Genomic DNA, 22,874 nt, shown 5'->3' on the forward strand with positions numbered 1-22,874 from the left:
CTACACCCACATTATATATGTATATAAATATATGTATATATACACACACACACACATATATATATATATATATATATGTATCTCATCTCATCAGCCATTTGAGTGTTCACTGCAGGACCGGCTTATCCCAACCGAAGCCGGGACGATACAGCCAATGTATCTCTACCCAGTGGCTTAGGCTGTCTGGTAGAGATTGTATGTAGGGTGAGAAGTGCTTGTAAGTGTATTGTAGTGTTGGAGTGGCTTTGGATGTGTGTGTAGTCTGTGAACCAAGTGTAATCGGCCTGCGCAAGCTGACTGGGTGCAAGCATACTTTATAGTATGCGACACTGGTTCAACCACGGCACCCCTGATGTCCGCCAATGTAGTACGTGGCCAGAAGAATGCTCCCAAAGTTTATTGCCCGGGTGGGGCGCGAACCCTCGTTCTTCAGTGTATGAAAACGCACACTTTACCACTGTACCACAGAGACACCATATATATACAGTATATGTATGTATATATATATAATTTTATGCAAGAAAGTAAAAACCAAAAGCCAAATATATATATATATACAGGGTGGTTTGTATGCAGCATGTGTTAGGAGTGTGATGCTGTATGGAAGTGAGACCTGGGCTGTAAAGGAAGAGGATATTTGCAGGCTCAAACGTACAGAAATGACAATGATTAGGTGGATGTGCAGTGCATCACTGCATGCAAGGCCTGGGGGGGGGGGGAGGCTGAGTTTACAGTGAAAGAGTTGAGCGGTACGATGGGACTGGAGTGTATTGGTGTTGTGATTAGGAGAGGTAGATTGAGATGGTTTGGGCATGTGGAGAGGATGGAGGATGATAATTGGGTGCAGAAGATGAGAAGTGTTAATACTGGGGATGGGGTTGTGAGGAGTAGACTGAGAAAGATGTGGGACGAGGTCATTAAGTGTGACCTGAGGGTTAAGAGACAGAACAGGGAGGCTGCCATAGATCGAGCAGCATGGAGAGCTGCCATTTGGTGACCAAGGCCTATGCATGCAAGCATGTTGGAGCCTACCAAAATGAAAACGAACACTTTTACTGCTGTTGTATGGTGGCAGTGATCTCTCTTGTGAAGCTCTCCTGGTCATTGTATTGTAATCAGTCAGTCATTCAAACCTCAGGAGGCTTACCTGGAGAAACCTTTTTCCCAGGAAAACACCAGATTGTAACACATCAAATGTGATGCTAGTATGACCCAATCAGCAAGTTTGCAAACCATGCAAGGGATCATTGGAAGTGCCATGTGGTCCCCTCAAAAGAAGAGCCAGCTTTAAGGAAGGAAAACCAAAGCCAGAGTAAGAACATTTAACTTACCTCAGTTAAACATTTAAAACAGTGAAGACAAGAGAAGAGGAAAACCTGGAGAAAAGAAAAATCAAGAGAAAGCTAAGAAGAAAGAAGAGTATACTGTCCCACCTGAACAGTGAACACATTTGTAAGTACTTAAAAAGTTACATAGACAATAGCCAAGTGACATCACAACAACCACTGGGAATAGTAAAGTAATTGAGAGGAACATGGAGCTGTGACTGCAGTGGTGGTCAAGATAAAAAGAGAAAGAATAGGCACAAGCCCCATGAGAGCATAGATGAGAGAGGCTTGCTGGGAGAATGGTGTCTGGTACAAACAATATACTGTACTTTTATATATATATATACTGTATATATATAGATATATATATATATATATATCGTTTTCGTTTTTGTTTTTAAAGGCTCCAACATGCTTGCATGTGTCGGTCTTGGTCACCTAATGGCGGCTCTCCACGCTGCACGATCCATTGCAGCCTCCCTGTTCAGTCCCTTAACCCTAAGGTCACACTTAATGACCTCGTCCCATGTCTTTCTCGGTCTACCCCTCATAACCCCACCCCCAATATTAACACTTCTCACCTTCCTCACCCAATTATCATCTCCCATCCTCTCCACATGTCCAAACCACCTCAATCTACCTCTCCTCATCACAACACCGATACACTCCAGTCCCATCCTACCTCTCAACTCTTCCATTGTAAACCCAACCCCTCTAGGCCTTGGACGCAGGGACGCACTCCACATCCACCTAATCATTGTCATTTCTGTACGTCTGAGCCGGCGAATGTCTTCCTCCTTCACTGCCCAGGTCTCACTGCCATACAGCATTACACTCCTAACACATGCTGCATACAAAGACCCCTTAGCACGTAGGGAGAGCCCTCTCAATGTCAGGAGAGGCAAGAGCTCCCTGAACTTCTTCCAACCACTTCTCACCCTAGCCACAGAGCTAGCTCCAGCCCCACCTCCAGCACACAACATGTCTCCCAAATAACAAAACTCTTCCACACACTCAAGAGATTCACCAGCAAGTTCAATCCTTTCACATCTGACGATCTCCACCTGCTCACCCCGGCACGCCGTACACATAAAATCAGCATTATCTCGGAGTCTACCTCTGATACCACTACATCTCTTATGCACCCATTTATCACACACACCGCACAAGATGGAATTACTTCCCACGCCCTTGTGGCAAACTGCACATGGCCACTCTCCCTCGTCTTTGACAGTACCGCCACCAACCCTAGATATCATCACTTTTGTTTTATCTGCATTTACCCTTAAACCCTTTTGCCCCATACCATCTCTCCACTTCCTAAACCTTTCCTCCGCCTCCCTTTCATTCTCTGCAATCAACACCAAATCATCAGCACACAACAACTCCCACGGGAGTCCGTTTCTAAAGTCACGTGAAAGGGCTTCAAGAACAGTAATCCCTCCAATATCCGACGTAACAGAGCCATAGGCAGGTCCGGATAGTGGTCCTGTCTGGATATTGGGCCCCCGCTTATGGACTTGTACTTATGGACCCTAACTCAGAAAAACACCTATACAACTCCCTCTGGACATGCATTGCACCTATTTAAGACCCAAATCACACCAATAAGGGACATAAAAGACTGAAATAAATGCAAAACAACCATAAAATGACATTTTAGAGGTGAGTTTATACAATATTAAACATTCTGAGTACTTACAAGTCCCTTGCTCCTGGACTGGTTTGAACCGCGAGTTTGCAGTCCACAGTTAATCCTCTGCACTCTAAATTCTAATTTCTTAACACTGCACAACAATGTAAATTCCTGTGTGTTCTAGCGGCAAGGTACTGCAGTTTATTCACTGTTTATTCACAAAAAACAAGCACCTGTGGCTTGCACTGCTATGAGCATCTGCTCTCGATCGGAGTTAGACTGTGACTGTTGATGTTGGCGGGGTAACAGAGTTGCCAGATCGCAACGGCCACATTACCAATCTCCTCAACTTTCATTACCAAATTTAACTCTTCATTACCAAATTCGTAAAGCTAGCATTTATTCTTCACTAATTATTTATACAAGTGGAAATACATGTAATCACTCTCCTTATAATTAACACCATGTTAATTATTTTCACGCTATGTAGGGTAGCAGATTAATCAGAGAGAGCAAACAATCCACCATCTCCATCCTGCGTATCCTCATACATGTGAAAAATCCATTTGGTAATGCATTATTCTGATTCATTACCAAATGAATTTTTCATTACCAAATTGGCCCACACTTGGTAATGAAAAATACCAAATGGCAACCCTGACAGGGGAGGGGGGAGGGGGAGGAAGGAAGGGGTGAAGGGACCATGGTGTAACAGCTGTTCGGCGGCAGGCGGGAATTTTAAATTACGGGAGGGAAAAAAGTCAGATTTTTTTCAAATTTTTTGTGGTTTTTGGCCCATTTTGGGAATATTGGATCCCAGGACGATTATGTCCGGTTAGTGGGGATGTTCGGATATTGGGCGTTCGGATATTAGAGGGATTACTGTACCATGATAAACAACATGGGACTCAAGACTGACCCCTGATGCACACCAACATTCACGGAAAACTCATCACTCAAATCTCCATTCACTCTCACCTGGGTGTGAGCACCCACATACATGGCCATAACCACCCTAACCAGCCACTCCTCCAAGCCAAGCTTTCTCATTGCCCACTTCACCACCTCTCTAGGGACTCTGGCAAAGGCCTTTTCCAAATCAACAAAAACAAAATAAAAATCCCTTCTCCTACCAATATATTTTTCCTGAAGCTGTCGAACAATGAATATGGCAGCAGTGGTCCCCCTACCTGGCATAAACCCAAACTGCATCTCATCAATATTCACTCTTTCTCTAATCATACCTTCTAAAACTCTCTCCATTACCTTCATTATCTGATCTAAAAGCTTTATACCTCTATAATTTCCTCTTTCCAGGGCATCACCCTTCCCTTTATACACATTTACAACTACACTCTTCAGCCAATCATCTGGGACAACACACTCATAAATAATCCTATTTATCAGGTCAGTGACTAAACTCACCCCTATATCGCCTGAGGCCTTCAACATTTCGGCAGTCAACCCAGACACACCTGCTGCCTTCCCCACCCTCATCCTGCCTATTGCCTCACTCACAATAGCAGTATCAATCAAAGGCCAAGGGCCAGACACTGGATCTGCTGGCTCCAAACCTTCCCTGTCCCAGTCAAACTCCTCATTCAACAACCGGTTATAATGCTCTCTCCATGCATCTTTAATATCCTCACTGTTCACCACTACCCTTCCTTCATCATTCTTCACACTGCTCACCTATGATATCCTGATTATCCCTCTTCACCTGACCTGCCACCCTAAATATATTTTTCCTTTCCCCATGATTTAGGTTATCAAGTAATTGTCTCTGTGATTCAGACTTTGCCCTGTATACCTCTCTCCTAGTCCTACCCTTGGCAGCCAGATATTCCTCTTTGCTACCACCCTTCTTCCATTCCCGGAAAAGCCTTCTTTTCTCCTTAATTGCAGCTTCTGCACCCTCATCCCACCACCAAGTTACTTTATGTCTTGGTGGTCCTCTTGTCCAGCCGCATGTTACATCAGTAACTCTCAAGAAATTGTTCTTGAGGGCTCTGTACTGTTCATTAACGCCTCTGTCTACAGCTCCCTGTTCAGCCACCACTCTCCTCAACTCGCTATAGAAGGCATCCCTTACTACTTGGTTTTTCAGCTTCCATATTTTCCTCCTAGGTACATAAGTCCTCTTTTTCATCACTTGTTCTTTAAGCACCGTATCACAAATCAACAGTTTGTGCTGCTGCACACACTCCTCACTTCCTATAACTTTAACATCCCTCACTAACCTCCTATCGGCCCTCCTAACCAGAAAATAATCTATCTGACTGCTATTTCCCCCAGACTCATACGTAATTAACCTACTGTCTCTTTTCCTAAAATATGTGTTGCACACAATCATGTCCGTTGCCTCCCCAAACTCGAGTATCCTTTCTCCTTCTGCATTCCTTAGACCATATGCACATCCCCCATGCACTCCTTCATAACCTTGTGCTGCTTCACCTACATGACCATTTAAGTCCCCTCCCAAAATCACTATCTCATCATCCCGCATACCACCCACTACACGTATTAAATCATCCCAAAATCTATCTTTCTCTGCTTCATCCAATCCTGCCTGTGGAGCATATGCCGATATAATCACAGCTATCTTTCTTCCCAGCAGAATTTTCACTACCAATATCCTATCGCTTACTCTCAAAACATTCATAACATATTCCACCCATTTCTCCGCAACCATCACACCAACACCTCCATATCCGTCTGTCTCCCCCTGCCAAAACAACTTATAGCACTAGTCCTTCCCAACAATCTTTCTGGCTGATCCACCCCTGTACCGGACTTCCTGCAGACACGCCACATCCACCCACCTCCTACTGAATGCCTCAACGACTTCCCCTGCTCTTCCCCTCAAACTTCCCACATTCCATGAACCCACCCTCATCCCCATGGGTGATTTACTGTCCTCAGGCTTGCTTTGAAACCTTTTTTGTTTTGTCATCTTCCGTATTAATAAATGGGGACAGACACAGCACAGGTCCCACTCACTGCACAATCCCAGGTCCAGGCAATGGATCTGGGACCCCTAGCCCACCAGCTTACCAGTGGCTGTGGTAGTGGCCTCGGGGCATCCTGCCAGGACAGCTGCAGGGACACCCTCCAAGCGCGTCTTGGCACTGCAACTATCCCGCCATTATACACCGACTGATAGGGCAGCCTCCTGGGGTGCTACTCCCAGGTTCAGGCCCCTCTCTATTGGGCGGAAGCGGCAGCCTGGGAACCGCAATGCCCTGTACCCTCTAGCACAGGCCCGAGCCCCATCTCGCCCTGGACCCATGATCTATGCCGGCGGAACCCCTGCCACGCCTCTCCCCAGAAGTCCGCCACTAGGTAGCGGGGGCAAAGTTTTCTGGCCGCATGCCCTTGCTGGCGCCAACCCCTGTAACGTAGTGGGATACGTTGTGTGAAATGTAAAGTTCGTGTGGTGTAGTGCATAGATAGTTAGAGGAAATGTTTGGGAGAGTATGCTGGTCTACTCTCCATGTTACTGTCACACTGAAAAGGTCAGCAAAGGTGGATGGTTAGATAGCTAGTGAAACAGGAGGTCCAGCTCTCCCTATCACCAGCATTCCCATTCCCCTCGGGAGTACTACCCTGTTCGGCCCGTGCTACGGCCTTCTTCTACTATATATATACTGTATATATATATATATATATATATATATATATACACAGTAATCCCTCCAATATCCGACATAATAGGGCCATAGGCAGGTCCGTATAGTGGTCCTGTCCGGATATTGGGCCCCAGCTTATGTACTTGTACTTATGGATCCTAACTCAGAGAAACACCTATACAACTCCCTCTGGACATGCATAGCACCTATTTAAGACCCAAATCACACCAATAAGGGACATAAAAGACTGAAATAAATGGAAAAGAACCATAAAATGAGGTTTTAGAGGAGAGTTTATACAATATTAAACATTCTGGGTACTTACAAGTCCTGGCTCCTGGACTGGTTTGAACCGCCAGTTTGCAGTCCACAGTTAATCCCCTGCACTCTAAATTCTAATTTCTTAACAGGACACAACACTGTAAATTCCTGTGTGTTCTAGTGGCGAGGTATTGCAGTTTATTCACAGTTTATTCACAAAAAACAAGCACCTGTGGCTTGCACTGCTATGAGCATCTGCTCTCGATCGGAGTTAAGCTGTGAATGTTGACGATGGCGGATCACAACAGCCACATTACCAGTCTCCTCAACTTTCATTACCAAATTTAACTTTTGATTACCAAATTCATAAAGCTAGCATTTATTCTTCACTAATTATATATACAAGTGGAAATACATGTAATCACTCTCCCTATAATTAACACCATGTTGATTATTTTCATGCTATGTAGGGTAGCAGATTAAGCAGAGAGAGCAAACAATCCACCATCTCCATCCTGTGTATCCTCATACATGCGAAAAATCCACTTGGTAATGCATTATTCTGATTCATTACCAAACAAATTTTTCATTACCAAATTGGCCCACACTTGGTAATGAAAAATACCAAATGGCATCCCTGACAGGGAAGGGGGGAAGGGGGAGGAAGGAAGGGGTGAAGGGACCATAGTGTAATAGCTGTTTGGCGCCAGGCGGCAATTTCAAATTACGGGTGGGAAAAAAGTCATATTTTTTTCGAATTTTTTGCGGTTTTTGGCCCATTTTGGGAATATTGGATCCCAGGATGATTATGTCCGGTTAGTGGGGATGTTCGGATATTGGGCGTTCGGATATTAGAGGGATTACTTATATATACAGTGAGTCCTTGTAATACGAAAACTCGAAGTACGAATTTCCGATGGTACGAAAGCAATAAATGTAGGACAAATTCCACAATACGAAAGTATCTGTCTCGATGGTACGAAAAACGATACGAGAGGAAATACGAAAAATTCAAAATGGACGCGCTGCACAGCGCTGCGCTCGCTTGCGGCAAGAAAACGAACTAACCCTTCTCTGGTAAACACATTTTCACGCGCTTCCCAGTCGAGTCACGTCCATCCTCTCCTCTCAGCTTCGCTGTACGTTACGCTGTTTTTCGCTGTTCTTCATCTTTCTGTATTTTCACCATGCCTGCCCAGCGCCCTGCATCATGTCCAGCATCTGGGGAACCAGGTGCAAAGAAAAAACAGCATCGTACTCTCACTCTTGAGAGGAAATTGGAAATACAGTAGTTAGATTGATTTATTTACCAGTAAATGTACAATGAAAGACACAACTGTCTTCCCAGTTCAGTCTGAAGAAAATTTACACCAGGCAAAATACAATGAAAACCCTGTTTCTATTAGTGCGTGTTTCAAATGGTTCGATTTTTGCACGCTATATTCGTCAGTCTTTGGGAAGATACTTGTGTCTTTCATTGTACTCTTGAAACAGCAGAAAGACCATACCAGTTCAATGCATAATCCTCCGGCTTGTTTCTGTAATTTTCTGACAACTTTCAGTTTGGCAAATTACTTTTTCTCGCTGAAAAATTTCCTCTCCATTATTATTTTCACTTTCCCCTACGATTGTTTCCAGCACAGTGGAAGAAACTCAACGTGCTCAAAGGTGGTTATCGTTTCCCAATTTCCCAACTGGAGGTTAGGTTGTTAAAATTATTAGGTTCAGATAAGTTCGGTTAGGCCAGGTTTAGTTAAACACTTAGGGCAGAACAGTCCTTTCTGCCATTATGTTAACGAAATAAACAAGAGTTGTCACACCAGAACAGCTAAAAGTGACGAGGAAACAGATTTAATAAGAAACATTTACTGTATTTACCAACCTAGAAATAATCTGAAAAATATAACAGACTATCAGGAAGAATTGATTTGGTAAGTTGCCTTTACTGCTTAAAGTAAAACATATGGTTAGCCCCCTCAGTGGCTGTGGGTTCAGATATTTGCATGTTCCCGTGGTAGGCCTTGGGACCATTTTTCAATGTTCTAAAATCAATTTCTTTTTCTTACATATGTGAAAAGACTCGTCTGGCACACCTGGCTTTTTTTTTATCTTTTTTTTTATTATTTCTTTCCCTAAACCCATCCTGTGATTTGCTATGATTCGTGTAAGAGTTAATAAAATTAGGATACGTGTTACATCAGCATGTATACATCGGCTGAAAACATTTGGGACGAAGTGAATTGTGAACGCCAGACTGCTTGAAGTGGTAGAGTAGGGTTGTGTAAACACACCAGTGACCCCCTCATTCGCTTCCCATAATTGCTTGCAGTTTTTTTTAGCTCACCCTAACTCAACATCACTGACACCAGTACAGTAAGGTGTTGTTCAGGGCCGGCAGCTATGAGAGTGATAATGAAATACATTATTGTTTGTATCAGTCCTCTCACTTTCACTCGTACACATAAGAACAAACAAAAGAACGAGCAGTAAATGTACACTAACTCTAAGGAGCAGAAATAACTGTGCTCAGTCGGTCCGAAATATATTGGGAAGAGTGATACCGAACAAAGAATGTGGAACTGAATGCTAACCTATGAGAACATGTGGGACGAGAGTAATTTTTTTCTGATTTTTAAACATATTTGTTCCAAATTGTCTCTTAAAATTGTAAAACCCATAATCTTTCATGTAAGCATACAGCCTAAAGACCATACCAATTCAGTTCATATTCCTCTACTTTGTCTTCTACATTTTTCTGACTATTTTGATGGTGGTAAATTATGTTCTTTTGCTAAAAGAATCTTACTCAAAATTAGGGCGCATGTAACATAAGCATGTAAACATTGGCGAATACATCTGGAGTGAAGAGAACGCCTGACTGATGGGATGGTAGAGTAAGGTCATGTACACACACCAGTGACCTTCGTTCCCTTCCCGTAATTGTTCGCAGTTTTTTATAATGCCCTTACTCAACGTCATTCACACCAAAACAGTGAAGTGTTGTTCAGGGTCGGCAATTATGAAGGGGTTAATGGAATACTGTATGAAAAATTCAAAATGGACACGGTGCATAGCGCTGCACTCGCTTGCCGAGAGAAGACGAACTAACCCCTCTCTGGTAAACAAATTATCGCGTGCTTCTCAGTTGAGTCAACGTCCCTCCTCTCCTCACAGCCTCGCTGTACGTGAGGATATTTTCGCAGCCCTTCACCTTTTCGTATTTTTTCACCATGCCTCCCAAGCGTCCTGCATCATCTCCAGCACGGGGGGAGCCCACTGCGAAGAAGCAGCAGCACCCTACTCTAATTCTGGAAAGGAAATTGGAAATTTTAAGACTCCATGAGGATGGGCAGGGAGTCTCGGAGATTGGGTGTGCTTTAGGCCTTGCTGTTTCCACCATTGGAACTGTGATGAAGAAAAAGGAGATGTACAAGAATATGGCCACCTTCTTCTCTACAATTGTATACAGGTATTGCTTACTTCTTAATGGGGGGGGGTGAAGTTTAGGTGGGGGTCCGTGGGGGTCCTGAGACGCATCCCCCCATTTATATGTATATTTCAATGGGGAAAATCATTCCAATATGCGAAATTTCGAATTACAAAAGTTTTTTTTTTTGGTCCCTATCCCTTTCATATATCAAGGACTCAAAGTATATATATATATATATATATATATATATATATATGTATATATATATATATATATATATATATATATATATACACAGTGTATCATCATCATCATCATCATCATCAGCCGTTGAGGTCCACTGCAGGACCAGCCTATCCCTACCAAAGCAGGGACGATACAGCCAATGTATCTCTGCCTTGTGGCTTAGTCTTTCTGGTAGAGACTGTATATAGGGTGAGAAGTGCTTGTGAGTGTGTTTGTAGTGTTGTAGTGGCTTTGGATGTGTGTGTAGTCTGTGAACCAAGTGTAATCAGCCCGCCTTAACCCGATTGGGTGCAAGCATACTAGTATGCGACACTGGTTCAACCCCAGCACCCCTTATGTCCGTCAAAGTAGCAAGTGGCTTGGTGAACGCTTCCCAAAGTTTTTACAACTCTGGCGGGAGGCGAACCCCTGCTTACCAGCGTGCGTAACGCACGCTCTACCACTGTAGACCCAGGTCTACCTGAGGCGAAAGGGTGGACAAAGGTCTACCTGAGGAGGTTGTAGAAAAGAGTAAAGTGATGGTTATTGAGAGAGAAGGTGAATCCCTGCTTGCATGTACGAGTCTAACATTAGAAGAGGACAAGTTTGAGTGGGGAGTTTCAGTCCAAGAATATTATGGTGCCTGACCAGTGTTATGAAAAATCATGCATGACTTTTTTTTTTTTTTTTAGGAGTCATTACGAGAGCAGAGAACCGAATCTAGACATGGTATGGATAAATACTTTTGTCCTTTTTTTTAGTCTAGATCTTTTGAGGCCAATAGATTATTACTTTTTCATAATTAAAAGTACTTCAATTTTTGAATGGCATACTTTTTTTTATTTGCTTTTGGTTTTTGTTTTGTTTTTTCAGGTATTACCAAAGGAAGATTGTGAGGTATATCCACTGGCCCGGCCATCAAGACATTCGAGAGGACTGCTTGCAGACATCTCTTACTCTCAACTTCTCCATTATGTTTCGACATCTAACAGCAAGAACCTCTGGAAAGATGCATACAAGAAATACTCAGGTTAGGAGCATGAATAATTAGTAGATTTTTATGTTAATATGGAGGTTGAAAGTGCAGTGGAAGTAGCAGGAAAAGAGGTTGTAGCAAATGCAAGAAAAGGATTGAGATGAAAAAAGGGAATCTACTGGGAGTTAGAAAGATGTCAAGAGATAAGTTAAAAAGAAACATGCAGTACCTACCATATCAGATCAAATCAAATTATGCCATGCTTTCATTTAAGAAATCCTCTTGGTCATCGGATATTTTATGTGCAGTAAAAGTTAAACCAAGTGCCAAAACTAGCAAATTACCTCGCAACAATTCCTGTATTTGGTTAGGATGTGAGAACTCTGAGATAATAAACAAAAGGTGGGGGCTCTCATTGTCCACTCACTCGATGTAGTGCTGCTCTCGGGTGTCTGCCCTTTCCTCTCCTCCATCCTTCTTTCCTTCCATCCTCTTTCTTTCCTTCATTCTTTCCTCGTCCTTCTGCCTACGGGTGACTTTACTCTCTTTTCTCTTTCTTTCTTTCATTCTTTCCTCTTCCTTCTGCCTGTGGGTGACTCTACACTGAGTGACAAGCCAAGTGGTTTCCTGTACACCAGGAAACCATTTACTACGCTGGGTGGTAACCATATAACCATATTTTGGTGCCTGGTGGTTTAGTGGGTAATTATTGCTCTCTAATCAGATTGAGCCAGTGAAGGTTTATATCCAAGGGGTGATTGGGGTTGATTGCTCATGTAATGCCACTCAGGGATGAGTGAGGCTGGTCACTCTCATCTTAAATGTCGGGACCAACTGCCTAGCCCTGGGCTCCTACGCTCCTCAAGGGGCAGTGTAGGATTGGATGATGGATGGATGGATGAATATAACAATGTTTAAGTCTTAGCACAGCTTTGTTTGCTGCTGAGTTTCCTCCGTGAAAGTGATTGTGTGGCTAACAATGAGCTGTTCTTATTTTTCGTATTCTGTTAGATGCCCTTCAAGGGATATGAACCATCACTCATGGTTAGCTATTTTGTTTGTTCATTTAAAGTGGCTGATCACTGATTTCACATGCCATGCTTCTTCCATGTAACATATAGAGCACCATTCTTGAAGTGATTTTATGCCCTGTGCCACCTGATTTTCATCTCTGTACTCTGTTAATATGTGCTTGCAAGAGTTTGCAGTCCATTCAGTGGCTATCCATTCATACTCTGTGAAAATTATATAATGTTCTGATATCCTAGAATTTTATAGAGTGTGTGTGAAGTAGCTGTCAATTTGACATGCAGGTAAAAGGAGATGAGTTATTGAGAGTTTTAAAAATACCTTGGTGTGGTAATGGAAGAGATGTATGAGGAGCTACCCAAAAGTTCCAGTAATTTGAACAGAGGGAGCCAACCGTTTGCAGTTTTGCCCTTTGCAGCTAGGAGGAGTCAGCAGCACCCATTGTGCGTCATTGTGGCCCCGGCCGTGACTGTGAGCGGACATGTTGTTGAGATATGCTTACTATTGTAACGTGGTGTGTAGGTGGACGGAACGAAGAACCTGCATCAAGTTCAGCTTGAAGATCAACAAGACAGCTGCAGAAACTCACAGGTTGCTTCAGCAAGCCTTTGGTGACAATGCCATTTCCCAAAGCAGAACATTTTTCTGGTACAAGTGGTTCAAGGGAGGACGAACATCTGTCAAAGATGATGACCGTTCTGGATGACTGTCAACAGCAACACCACCAGAAAACATTGGAAATGTTCATCAGGCTATCCTTGCAGATCGTAGACGAACTATCCACGATGTTTGTGATATCGTTGGACTGTTGTACAGGAGCCTGCAACGCATTTTGTAGGATGTGTTGAGCCTGAGACGCATCACTGCAAAATTTGTGCCAAGACTGCTGAGTGATGAGCAGAAGGCACATCACATTGCAGTTTGCAGGGAGCTCAAGTATCAGGTCAGAGATGACGTCACCTTCATCTCCAAGGTCATAACTGGTGATAAATCACGGGTTTATGGTTATGGCCTGGAGACAAGCAGTAGTCATCGCAATGGGAGTCTCCCAATTCACTGAGGCTGAAAAAAGCGCGTCAAGTTCGCAGCATTGTCAAGTTGATGTTGATCGTTTTCTTCAATATCCAAGGGATTATTCACAAGGAATTCATCCCACCCGGTCAGTCTGTCAGCGGAAAGTTTTACTGTGAAGTTTTGCAGCGTTTGAGGGAGAACATCTCCCTCAAATGTTCAGAACCGTGGAAGAACAAGGACTGGGTCCTGCATCATGACAACGCCCCCGCCCACACATCAGTTGTTGTCCAACAGTTCCTGGCTTCCACTAACATGGTAGTCATTCCCAACCCACCCTATTCACCTGGCCTTGCCCCCTGCGATTTTTTTCCTTTTTCCTGTTTCATATCCAAGGGGTGGTTGGGGTTGATTGCTCATATAATGCCACTCAGGGATGAGTGAGGCTGGTCACTCTCATCTTAAATGTGGGGACCAACTGCCTATCCTCAGGCTCCTATGCTCCTCATGGGACAATGTAGGATTGGATGATGGATGGATGGATAGTGCTTGCATCATAACAAATAAACTATTACAGTCTACATAGTTGTAAAATAAACTGACTAAACTACACCTATACCCTGCTGTATGATCAGTCGTTGTATGATACGTCGCCATAGTGGTGTTAAAAAATTAACATCCTTCCCCGCCTATTGATGGCCAGTCCCCAGTTATCCAGTGGCTTTTAAGCCGATGGTTTCCTATTTAACCAATTTTGATGATATTTTAGACTTAAATTTTGTGTTTAGGTTGATTTATAAATTGTTTTTTGACTTAAATTAATATGTTTAGTCATAGGTGGGTTGAACACTCATTTTTGGGTGCAGTTTACTAAGTTTGACTTTTTCCCAGACAATTTTGATGATTTTCAGATGTTATTTTTGGGTTTACATTAGTTATAGACTGCATTTTGGCCTAGTTTAACTTGTTTTAAAGCTATCTGGGGGTTTAGATTAGCTAGAAACTTGTTTTTGGACTCATTTAGGTGGATTTTGGATTCAGGTGGGGATCCCATGGCTCTCAAAAGCATCCCTGTCCTGTACTTTCTATGTTATAACATCCCTGGTGAATGATACACCGGCTCTGTGATGGGTTTTTCTTAAGGCATCTCATTGTTATAACGAGGACGGGGTGTATTGAGAAGATACGATTGATACCATTTCAGAACCAAAAAGCTCGGAGTCGGAGTCTTGGAAATTTTACCGACCCCGACTGCAACTGAGTCCAACCAAAAACAGACGACTCCACGACTCCGACCCTGATACTGACTCCGCTACCCTGATTATAATTATTGGGGGTCTTTGGTGTAAAACCTCTTGGTTAGCCTAGTTAGGATGCAATAACGTGTCCAGTTGGCGAGATCCTTTGTAAACACACTGCAGTTGGGATTTGAGACGGAAACATTGATGATAACTGAACCTTATATATATTTTTTTAGAAAAATGTGATCCCCTTCTTTTACAAGTATATATATATATGTCATGTTTTATAGATAAAATGTGAGGTTCTCAGAACCAAACCATTTATTTTACCTGTAAATATATGTCACATTTAACACAAACTTGATTCAGTACAAGGTTTTACATAACTGATCTCATGTTGTACAGAGACCCTACTGTATTTTTATTTTTGTAATTATTATTATTATTATTATTATTATTATTATTATTATCAGAATTATTATTGCAGTAGACCCTCACTATAACGAACTCCAGTATAGTGGATACACCTATTCCCCGATATCCGGCAGTGTTGTGTGCCAGTGGGAGTGTTCTGTCAGTGACCCGTTCTGACTGAAGGGTCGGAGGATCGAATCCACCCAAGGGTCATTGGTAGACATCAGGAAGGGCATCCAGTCATAAAATGCTACACGCTCCAAACCAAAGTCCTCTACCCAGGGGCAACGCCATAGTCCTTATCCAAAAAAGGGTTACCTGGCGTAAAACTCACTCTCTTTTCTCCATAAGATGTACTGAAGAAAAGCCAGAGATGCATTCTAGACCCAGACCCAAACTCTTATACAGCTATACCCCGATTTAACGATGCAGTTGGTTAAGTAAAAATCCATCGTTAGGCGGGGTATTGTATCTCGGGGTAGATTTAACATGTAAAGTATAGGGATATGTTTTTAAGCCTTGGATTTCCCCCCAAACCAAGTCCTAAACCCACCCAAATGAGTCCAAAAACAAGTTTAAAGCCAATCTAATTGGCCCGACAGCTGTAAAAGAAGCTAACGAAGCCTAACACCAGTAAATAACTCACTAAGACCAGCAAATAAATCTGAAAATCGTAAAATATAAATCTGGAGAAAATCAGGCTTAATAAACTGTACCCCAAAATGACAGTGTTCACCCCACCTATAGCTAAAACACATTAATCTAAGTCTAAAAACAGTTTAGAAGTCAACCTAAACACACAATTTTGGTCTAAAATATTATCAAAATTGGTCAAAAAAAAAAAATCAAAATCCATCATTAAACGGGGATTTGGCCATTGTCAGGTGGGGTATGGTGGTATTTCTAGCCTCATCATTAAGAGGGATTATCACAGCTAGGGGTATTGTATATTGAGGTATACTTGTACCTTACTCAGTCAGTAGAGACTGACAGAGAAGCATTGTAGGCAATGTTGTTATCCTCATAAACAAAACACTATTGCTAAAAAATGGCATGTCAAACATTACATGCAAGAGGGTAGGGTGGTGGGATGTGTGGTGTTGAGATGCTTCAGGGGGCAGCTGATAGTGACAGTCCGAGTTCCCGTGAATTCAACACTGGTTGTGACGTCATTATTCCACACAGTCTCGTTTAGTAACCAGGATGGCAGAGGATGTGTTGTTGGTACAAGTAACATAAAACTTGGTATACTGTGAATCCCAGAAGAGAAGGGTGTAAATAATGATGTCAGACCTGTTACAATTTAAGTGTAAGGACATTAAATGATATAGATAGTTAATAACTCAGCAAATGCTGATTAGTAACCAATCAAGAGACAAAGTTTATTCACATCAAGTTTTCTAGTAGATTAACTGTACATGATTCACGACATCCTTTACCATTACAAAGTACAGTAAGTGTAGAATGCTAATGTTTGGCATCTGTCTTGAAAATAATTGTGTAAACAATTGTTAAGTAATTTTTTCAGTAAGATGTAATGACATCGCCGGATGGGTGCAGGTAGACTGTCTTCCACGATGTATTCTTCCTTATTTTAAATGACAGTATTATACACAGATGCTACATATTCATTAATTTAACTGTGATAGGTCTGAATAACAATACATGTTAATGCCTTCCAACCATGATAAAATCCCTCTTATTCCTAAAAAATATGGAATGAGTGGTGTGGAAAAAAATCCACACTAGCGTGGAATGATGTCCGCATGTCCACATCCATGTTCGTCTTTCATTTGTTTTTCCACATTAGCAGACGAAATTCCACAAAACGGCAACACTGGTGACAGCCAGGAAGGCAGCTGGCAGTGTGCCAAATGGGAGAGAGAGAGGGCGGGGGGATGAGGAGGGAGACAAGCAGAGGTGGGGGAGGGAGACAAGTGGGGGTAGGGGAGGGGGAGGGGATGGGGAAGGAGACAAGAAAGCCAAACAGCCCTACTACCCCCTGCCCCCCTAGTCTCTGTCTCTCTCTCTCTCTCTCTCTCTCTCTCTCTCTCTCTCTCTCTCTCTCTCACACACACACACACACACACACACACACACACACACACACACACACACACACACACACACACACACACACACACACCAGCTAAGCTTTGAATGCAGCTGCCTTTGCACCCCTCATAGCAGCTTGATCCAGAGACTGGAAGAGTGTGGTTGCGATGTCCAGATGGTGATAGACTACATTTTTTTTTTCGGTAACAGCTGTTTTGGTATTTAACCAACATTAAACATGGCCGAAAATATAAACAATGAGGGACTGGAATTTCAAGGATTTGATGCTAATACCAATGTCATGGACCTGGTTAAAACATTAATTATAAGGATTAGTGAACTCGAAAAGAAAGTAGAGAATCTAGTGATAAAGGATGTGTCAGTAAATACGGAAACCACCATACAGAGTCTGATCCAGTCCAATGAAACAGCCAATGAAGAGATTAGGAATTTGAAGCGGGAAGATGTTGAACTGAGGAGGAAACTAGAAGAGAGTACTAATAAAACGGAGAAGGTGAATAATGTATTAGAAGAACATAAGGCAAAGTGGGCACACGTAGAAGAACAGAAAGAAGTGGTCAGCTTAAGAGAGATCATCCAGGAAGAAAGGGAAATGAACTAGAAAGAAATGGAAGAAAATGTAGTGAAAATACTGAAGAAAAAAGAGAAAATAGTGAGAGAAACTGTAGAAAGGAACAGATGTGTGGTAGTATCTGGAAACAGGGAAGAGGAAGAAAAGGTTAGGTTCGTAAGACTCGAGAGAGACACGAACATGGTGAGAGGAATATTAGGCAAGATTGACCCCGAAGGAGACAAGTGGGTAAAAGAAATTGAGGAAGTAAGGAGGATAGGGCCTTACAAGAAAGGGGAAACAAGACCAATGAGAGTCAAGTTTACATCAGAAAGTGTAATAAATGAGATACTTAAAGTGTCCTGGAAATTAAGCAAAGAGGCGGGGATGGAAAATATTATAATAAGAAAAGATCTGAATGAAGAAGAAAAAGAAGTTTTAAAATCATTAAAGGAAGAAGTAAAGGAAAAAAATGATAAGAGGACAGAGGAAGAATGTAATACTTTTTTTTGGAGAGTATTAGATATGAAAGTAAGGAAATGGTATTTAAGGAAATAGAAGTGAAGGAAACTAAGGGGGATGGTTGTGAAAGATCAGAAGTTGAGGAAGTGGTACGGACAGAGAGTAGGAGAGAAGAGGGTATTAATAATGTCAAAAATAATTTGAAGGTGATATATACTAATGTTGATGGTTTCATATTGACAAGGATCGAAATTAATGATTTCTTGAGAGAACATGAACCTGATGTCATGTGCTTTGTAGAGACCAAATTAAGAGAAGATATTGATGTTCATTTGGGAGATGGTAAATACAAACTGTGGAGAAAAGACAGAAAAGAAAAAAAGGGAGGAGGAGTGATGATAGCAGTGAAGAACAACATAAATGTAGATACTGTGGAAATGGGAGAAGGCAGGGCTGAAGTGATATATATGAAATTAGAAACTGGAGAGAATGTTAAGAGAGATATGGCGGTAGTGTATGTTCCCCCAAAGACGAGAGCATGGAAGGATGACGAATACCATGAGATGTTGTCAGATATGGCTAACTACTTACAAAAAATAATTGAGAAAAGCAATACTGTAATATAATTTTGGTGGGTGACTTTAATTGTAAAGAGGTGAACTGGGAGGAATGGTACTCGGGAGGCGGCGAGGATTCATGGGGCACTATGTTATTAAATATAATAATGAATAATGTGATGACGCAATGGGTCAAAGAAGAGACACGGTTTCGAGGTGAGGACACACCAGCAAGGTTAGATTTACTGTTCACCAAAGAACCCGATGTAATAGAATCATTGGAATATCTCTGTCCTTTGGGAAAAAGTGATCACGTGGTGATTGAGTTCCAGATGTTAATAGGAAACGTCGAGCCAAGAGACGAGCTTCATAGACAGGGAAGATACAACTTTGGGAAAGCAAATTTTACAGGATTGAGAAACTTTTTTGAAAATGCGGATTGGAGAAAATTCAGAGAAACGAGAGATACAGAGGAACTGGGATATCTTTCTAGACCTCTATAATTTGGGAGTGGAAAAATTTGTACCAAGAGTAAGAGGGAAAGAAAACAGGAAAAAGGAGTGGTTTAATAGAAGGTGTATGATAGCAAAAAAAGAGAGAGATAAGGCGTGGAACAATTGGAGAAAGAGAGGTAACGACAGAACAACGGAAGAATATAAAAGAACAAGAAATGAATACACAAGAATACATAGAGAAGAAGAAAGGAATTTTGAAAAAGGTATAATTGACAAATGCAAGGATGAACCCAAACTGTTTTATAGATTTGTTAATGGCAAACTGAAACAAAAGGAAGGAATCACCAAGCTGAAAGTAGAAGGAGAGGTCTTTAAGGATGCGGCAATGCAAGCAGAAATAATGAACGAACGTTTCCAGTCAGTTTTCATTAAAGAAAAGGAGCTTGTGGAAGGGGAGGGAGTGATTAGAAATGTTCCGGTGATGAAAGATATAAAAGTGGAGGTACAGGAAGTGTATAAATTACTGGAAACTCAAGATGTAAGGAAAGCCCCAGGACCTGATGGAATTTCTAATTGGGTACTGAAGGAATGCAGAGAACAACTGGCAGATAAAATTCACAGCTTAATTGTATACTCACTGGAAGAGGGGAAGGTGCCAAAAGAATGGAAGAGGGCAAATGTGGTACCAATTTACAAGGGAAGAAACAGGGAAGAACCCCTGAATTATAGACCAGTGTCTCTAACCAGCATGGTCGCAAAATTGTGAGAGAGAATCCTGAAAGACAGATGGATAAAATATCTGGAAGAGATGAATATTTTGGCTGAATGTCAGTTTGGATTCAGAAGTGGAAGGTCATGTGTTTCTAACTTGTTGAGCTTTTACTCAAGAGCGATTGATGTGGTACAGGAGAGAGATGGTTGGGTGGATTGTGTGTACTTAGACTTAGAGAAGACCTTTGACAAGGTACCTCAAAAGGGACTAATGTGGAAACTAGAATATATAGGAGGACTAAAGGGGAAACTTCTGGAATGGATGAGAGACTTTTTGAGAGACAGACAAATGAGGACAGTAATAAAGGAAAAGATGTCTGGATGGAGGGAAGTAACAAGTGGAGTCCCTCAAGGCTCAGTGTTGGCGCCAGTAATGTTCCTGATTTACGTAAATGATATGGTAGATGGAGTGAACAGTTATGCAAGTCTGTTTGCTGATGATGTAAAGATCTTGAGGAAGATAGAGGTTGAGGAGGATTGTAAAATACTGCAGGAGGATTTGGATAGGATACACAATTGGAGCCGGACCTGGGAAATGAAATTTAATGTAAAGAAATGTAAAATATTGGAAATGGGTAAAAGTACCAGGAGACCATCACTGAATTATTTTTTGGGTAATGAATTAATCACAAAAAGGAGAGAAGAGAAAGATTTGGGAGTGCTGGTCCAAGATAGTTTGTCACCAGAAAAGCACATTTACAAGATAGTTGGAGAGACTTATAAACTCTTGACTATCATAAGAGTAGCATTTCATTATATGGATGAGGAAATGATGAAAAAATTGATAGTGGCCATGATCCGCCCCAGGTTAGAATATGCAGCGGTAGTGTGGTCCCCACACAAAAAGAAAGATATAAACAAGATTGAGAGAATACAAAGAACAGCAACCAAGATGGTCCCCAGTCTGACAGACCTGTCATACAGAGAGGGGCTGGAAAAACTGGATTTGCCTTCGTTAGAGGAAAGGAGAAAGAGGGGAGACATGATTGCAGTGTTCAGGACCATGGTGGGAGTAGATAAAATTGACAAAGAAGATCTGTTTGTATGGGATAAGAGAGCAACAAGAGGACATGGAATGAAATTGAAAAAGTCAAGCTGCTTGAAGGATATCAAGAAATATAGCTTTCCTCACAGAAGTATAGACTTATGGAATAGCCTGGACAAAGAGATCGTCCAGTCTAAAAACTTAAACGAGTTTAAAGTTAAATTCGACTTATTGAGAAACAGCGACGGAAACCCACGAGCATAGTACATTCCGTGTATATCACAATTAGGTATATTAGGTAAATACTTAAATATTTGGAACGACTTAGACAAAGAGGTGGTGCATGAGAAAAACATTCATGTGTGTAAAGGTAGACTTGATAAATGTGGATATGGAGACAGGACAACACGAGCATTGCTCAATTCCTGTATACTACAAATAGGTTAATACACACACACACACACACACACACACACACACGTCATCGGCGCTCCGTACCAGGCCAACACAGCCAGTGGCATTACCTAAATTAGTGTCCTTGAATGAGTCAAGCTCTGTACCAGGTTAGACTAAATGATTTTTCATTATTAAAAGGAAAAGAAATAATAAGTTTAAATAAGACCGGTTCAAACTGAACAAAGAACCACGATGCGCTGAGTCAGCTGGTTTGTTTAGACTACAGCAACACGGGGAAAGTGTACATACTCTGTAAGTACATACGCTGTTCATTTAGTATTACAAAATGGATACATACTTCAGTAAAACAAATTTGGAAAAGAAAAGGGATAAAAGTAAAAAGCAAAATGATGATTTCTACCAAGAACTGCTTGAAGTGGAGACTCACAATAGAGTGGTTGAACGTGTACACAAACTAGAAATGGCTTTCAAAAATGAAATTGATGAAATAAAGAAGCAAATGCACTTGCAAAAGGAAGAGATAGAAAAACTAGGAAGGGAGGCCAATAAGAAAGACACAACCATCAGTGAACTAACAGTGGAATTGAGTACGCTTAGGAAGAAAGTGAGTGAAATGGCAAGTACAGTAGTCAATCACGAGAGTGTTATGGAAGAGTTCAAAAATAACACAGAGACAATTAGGCAAGCAAGCAGTCTTATGGACCAGAGCAGTGATATTGAGGAGAAGATAACACAGGTGAATGAAGCTGTGCAAAGCTACAAAAATGATGTAGAAATCACATATGCTGAAATGGTGAAAGTAAAGAAAGACTTAGAAACAAGGGTGGAGGAAAAAAGCATTAAAAAGGAAGTGAAAAGAATAATCCAAAACAATCCAAAGTTAGTCAAAGATTCAGTAGAGATAAATAAATCAATAGTAATCACTGGTATAGAAGAGGAAGAAGTTAAAAACAAGATCACTAGAGACAAAAAGGAGATGGCAAATGTAATGAGCTTACTGAAAAAAGTATCAGAGGAAATCTGTAGTAAAGACATAGAGGAACACAAAAGGTTAGGGAAATATGAGAAAAACAAGGCAAGACCTCTAAAGGTGACTTTCCAGAGTGTAAACACTGTGGAAGAGATACTAAAAAATGCAAAGAATCTTATGGAAAAAGAGGAGTTCAAAAATGTATGGATAAAAAGATGCCTAACACAAGAGGAACTGGAATTACTGAAAGAGAAAAGGGAGGAAGCAAAAACAAAAAATGAGGGAAGATCAGAAGAGGAGAAGAAGAAATTTTTTTACAAAGTAATAGGATTGCAGGTACGAAAGTGGTACACAAACAGGATGGAAGAAAAAGGAGGAAGGTAGTAGAACCATGTCATGACAAGTATATAAACAAGATGATAAAGTTGATGTACTCAAATGTGGATGGAAT

At 41.5% G+C, this 22,874-nt stretch overlaps 1 protein-coding gene across 1 annotated transcript in view; it reads left to right on the top strand.

Moving 5' to 3' along the window:
* The window catches only part of Wdr81 (WD repeat domain 81), a 523,698-nt gene that overhangs the window by 45,065 nt on the left and 455,759 nt on the right, over window positions 1-22,874 (top strand). The window contains exon 7 of the mRNA XM_080282279.1: window positions 11,383-11,539. Within this exon, the coding sequence (XP_080138405.1) occupies window positions 11,383-11,539 (157 nt within the window). The remainder of the gene's footprint in view (window positions 1-11,382; window positions 11,540-22,874) is intronic.

The sequence above is a fragment of the Coenobita brevimanus genome, chromosome 93 (genome assembly GCF_032717465.1).
Source record: "Coenobita brevimanus isolate Jiangsu-jjx chromosome 93, ASM3271746v2, whole genome shotgun sequence".
Taxonomy (NCBI): Eukaryota; Metazoa; Arthropoda; class Malacostraca; order Decapoda; family Coenobitidae; genus Coenobita; species Coenobita brevimanus.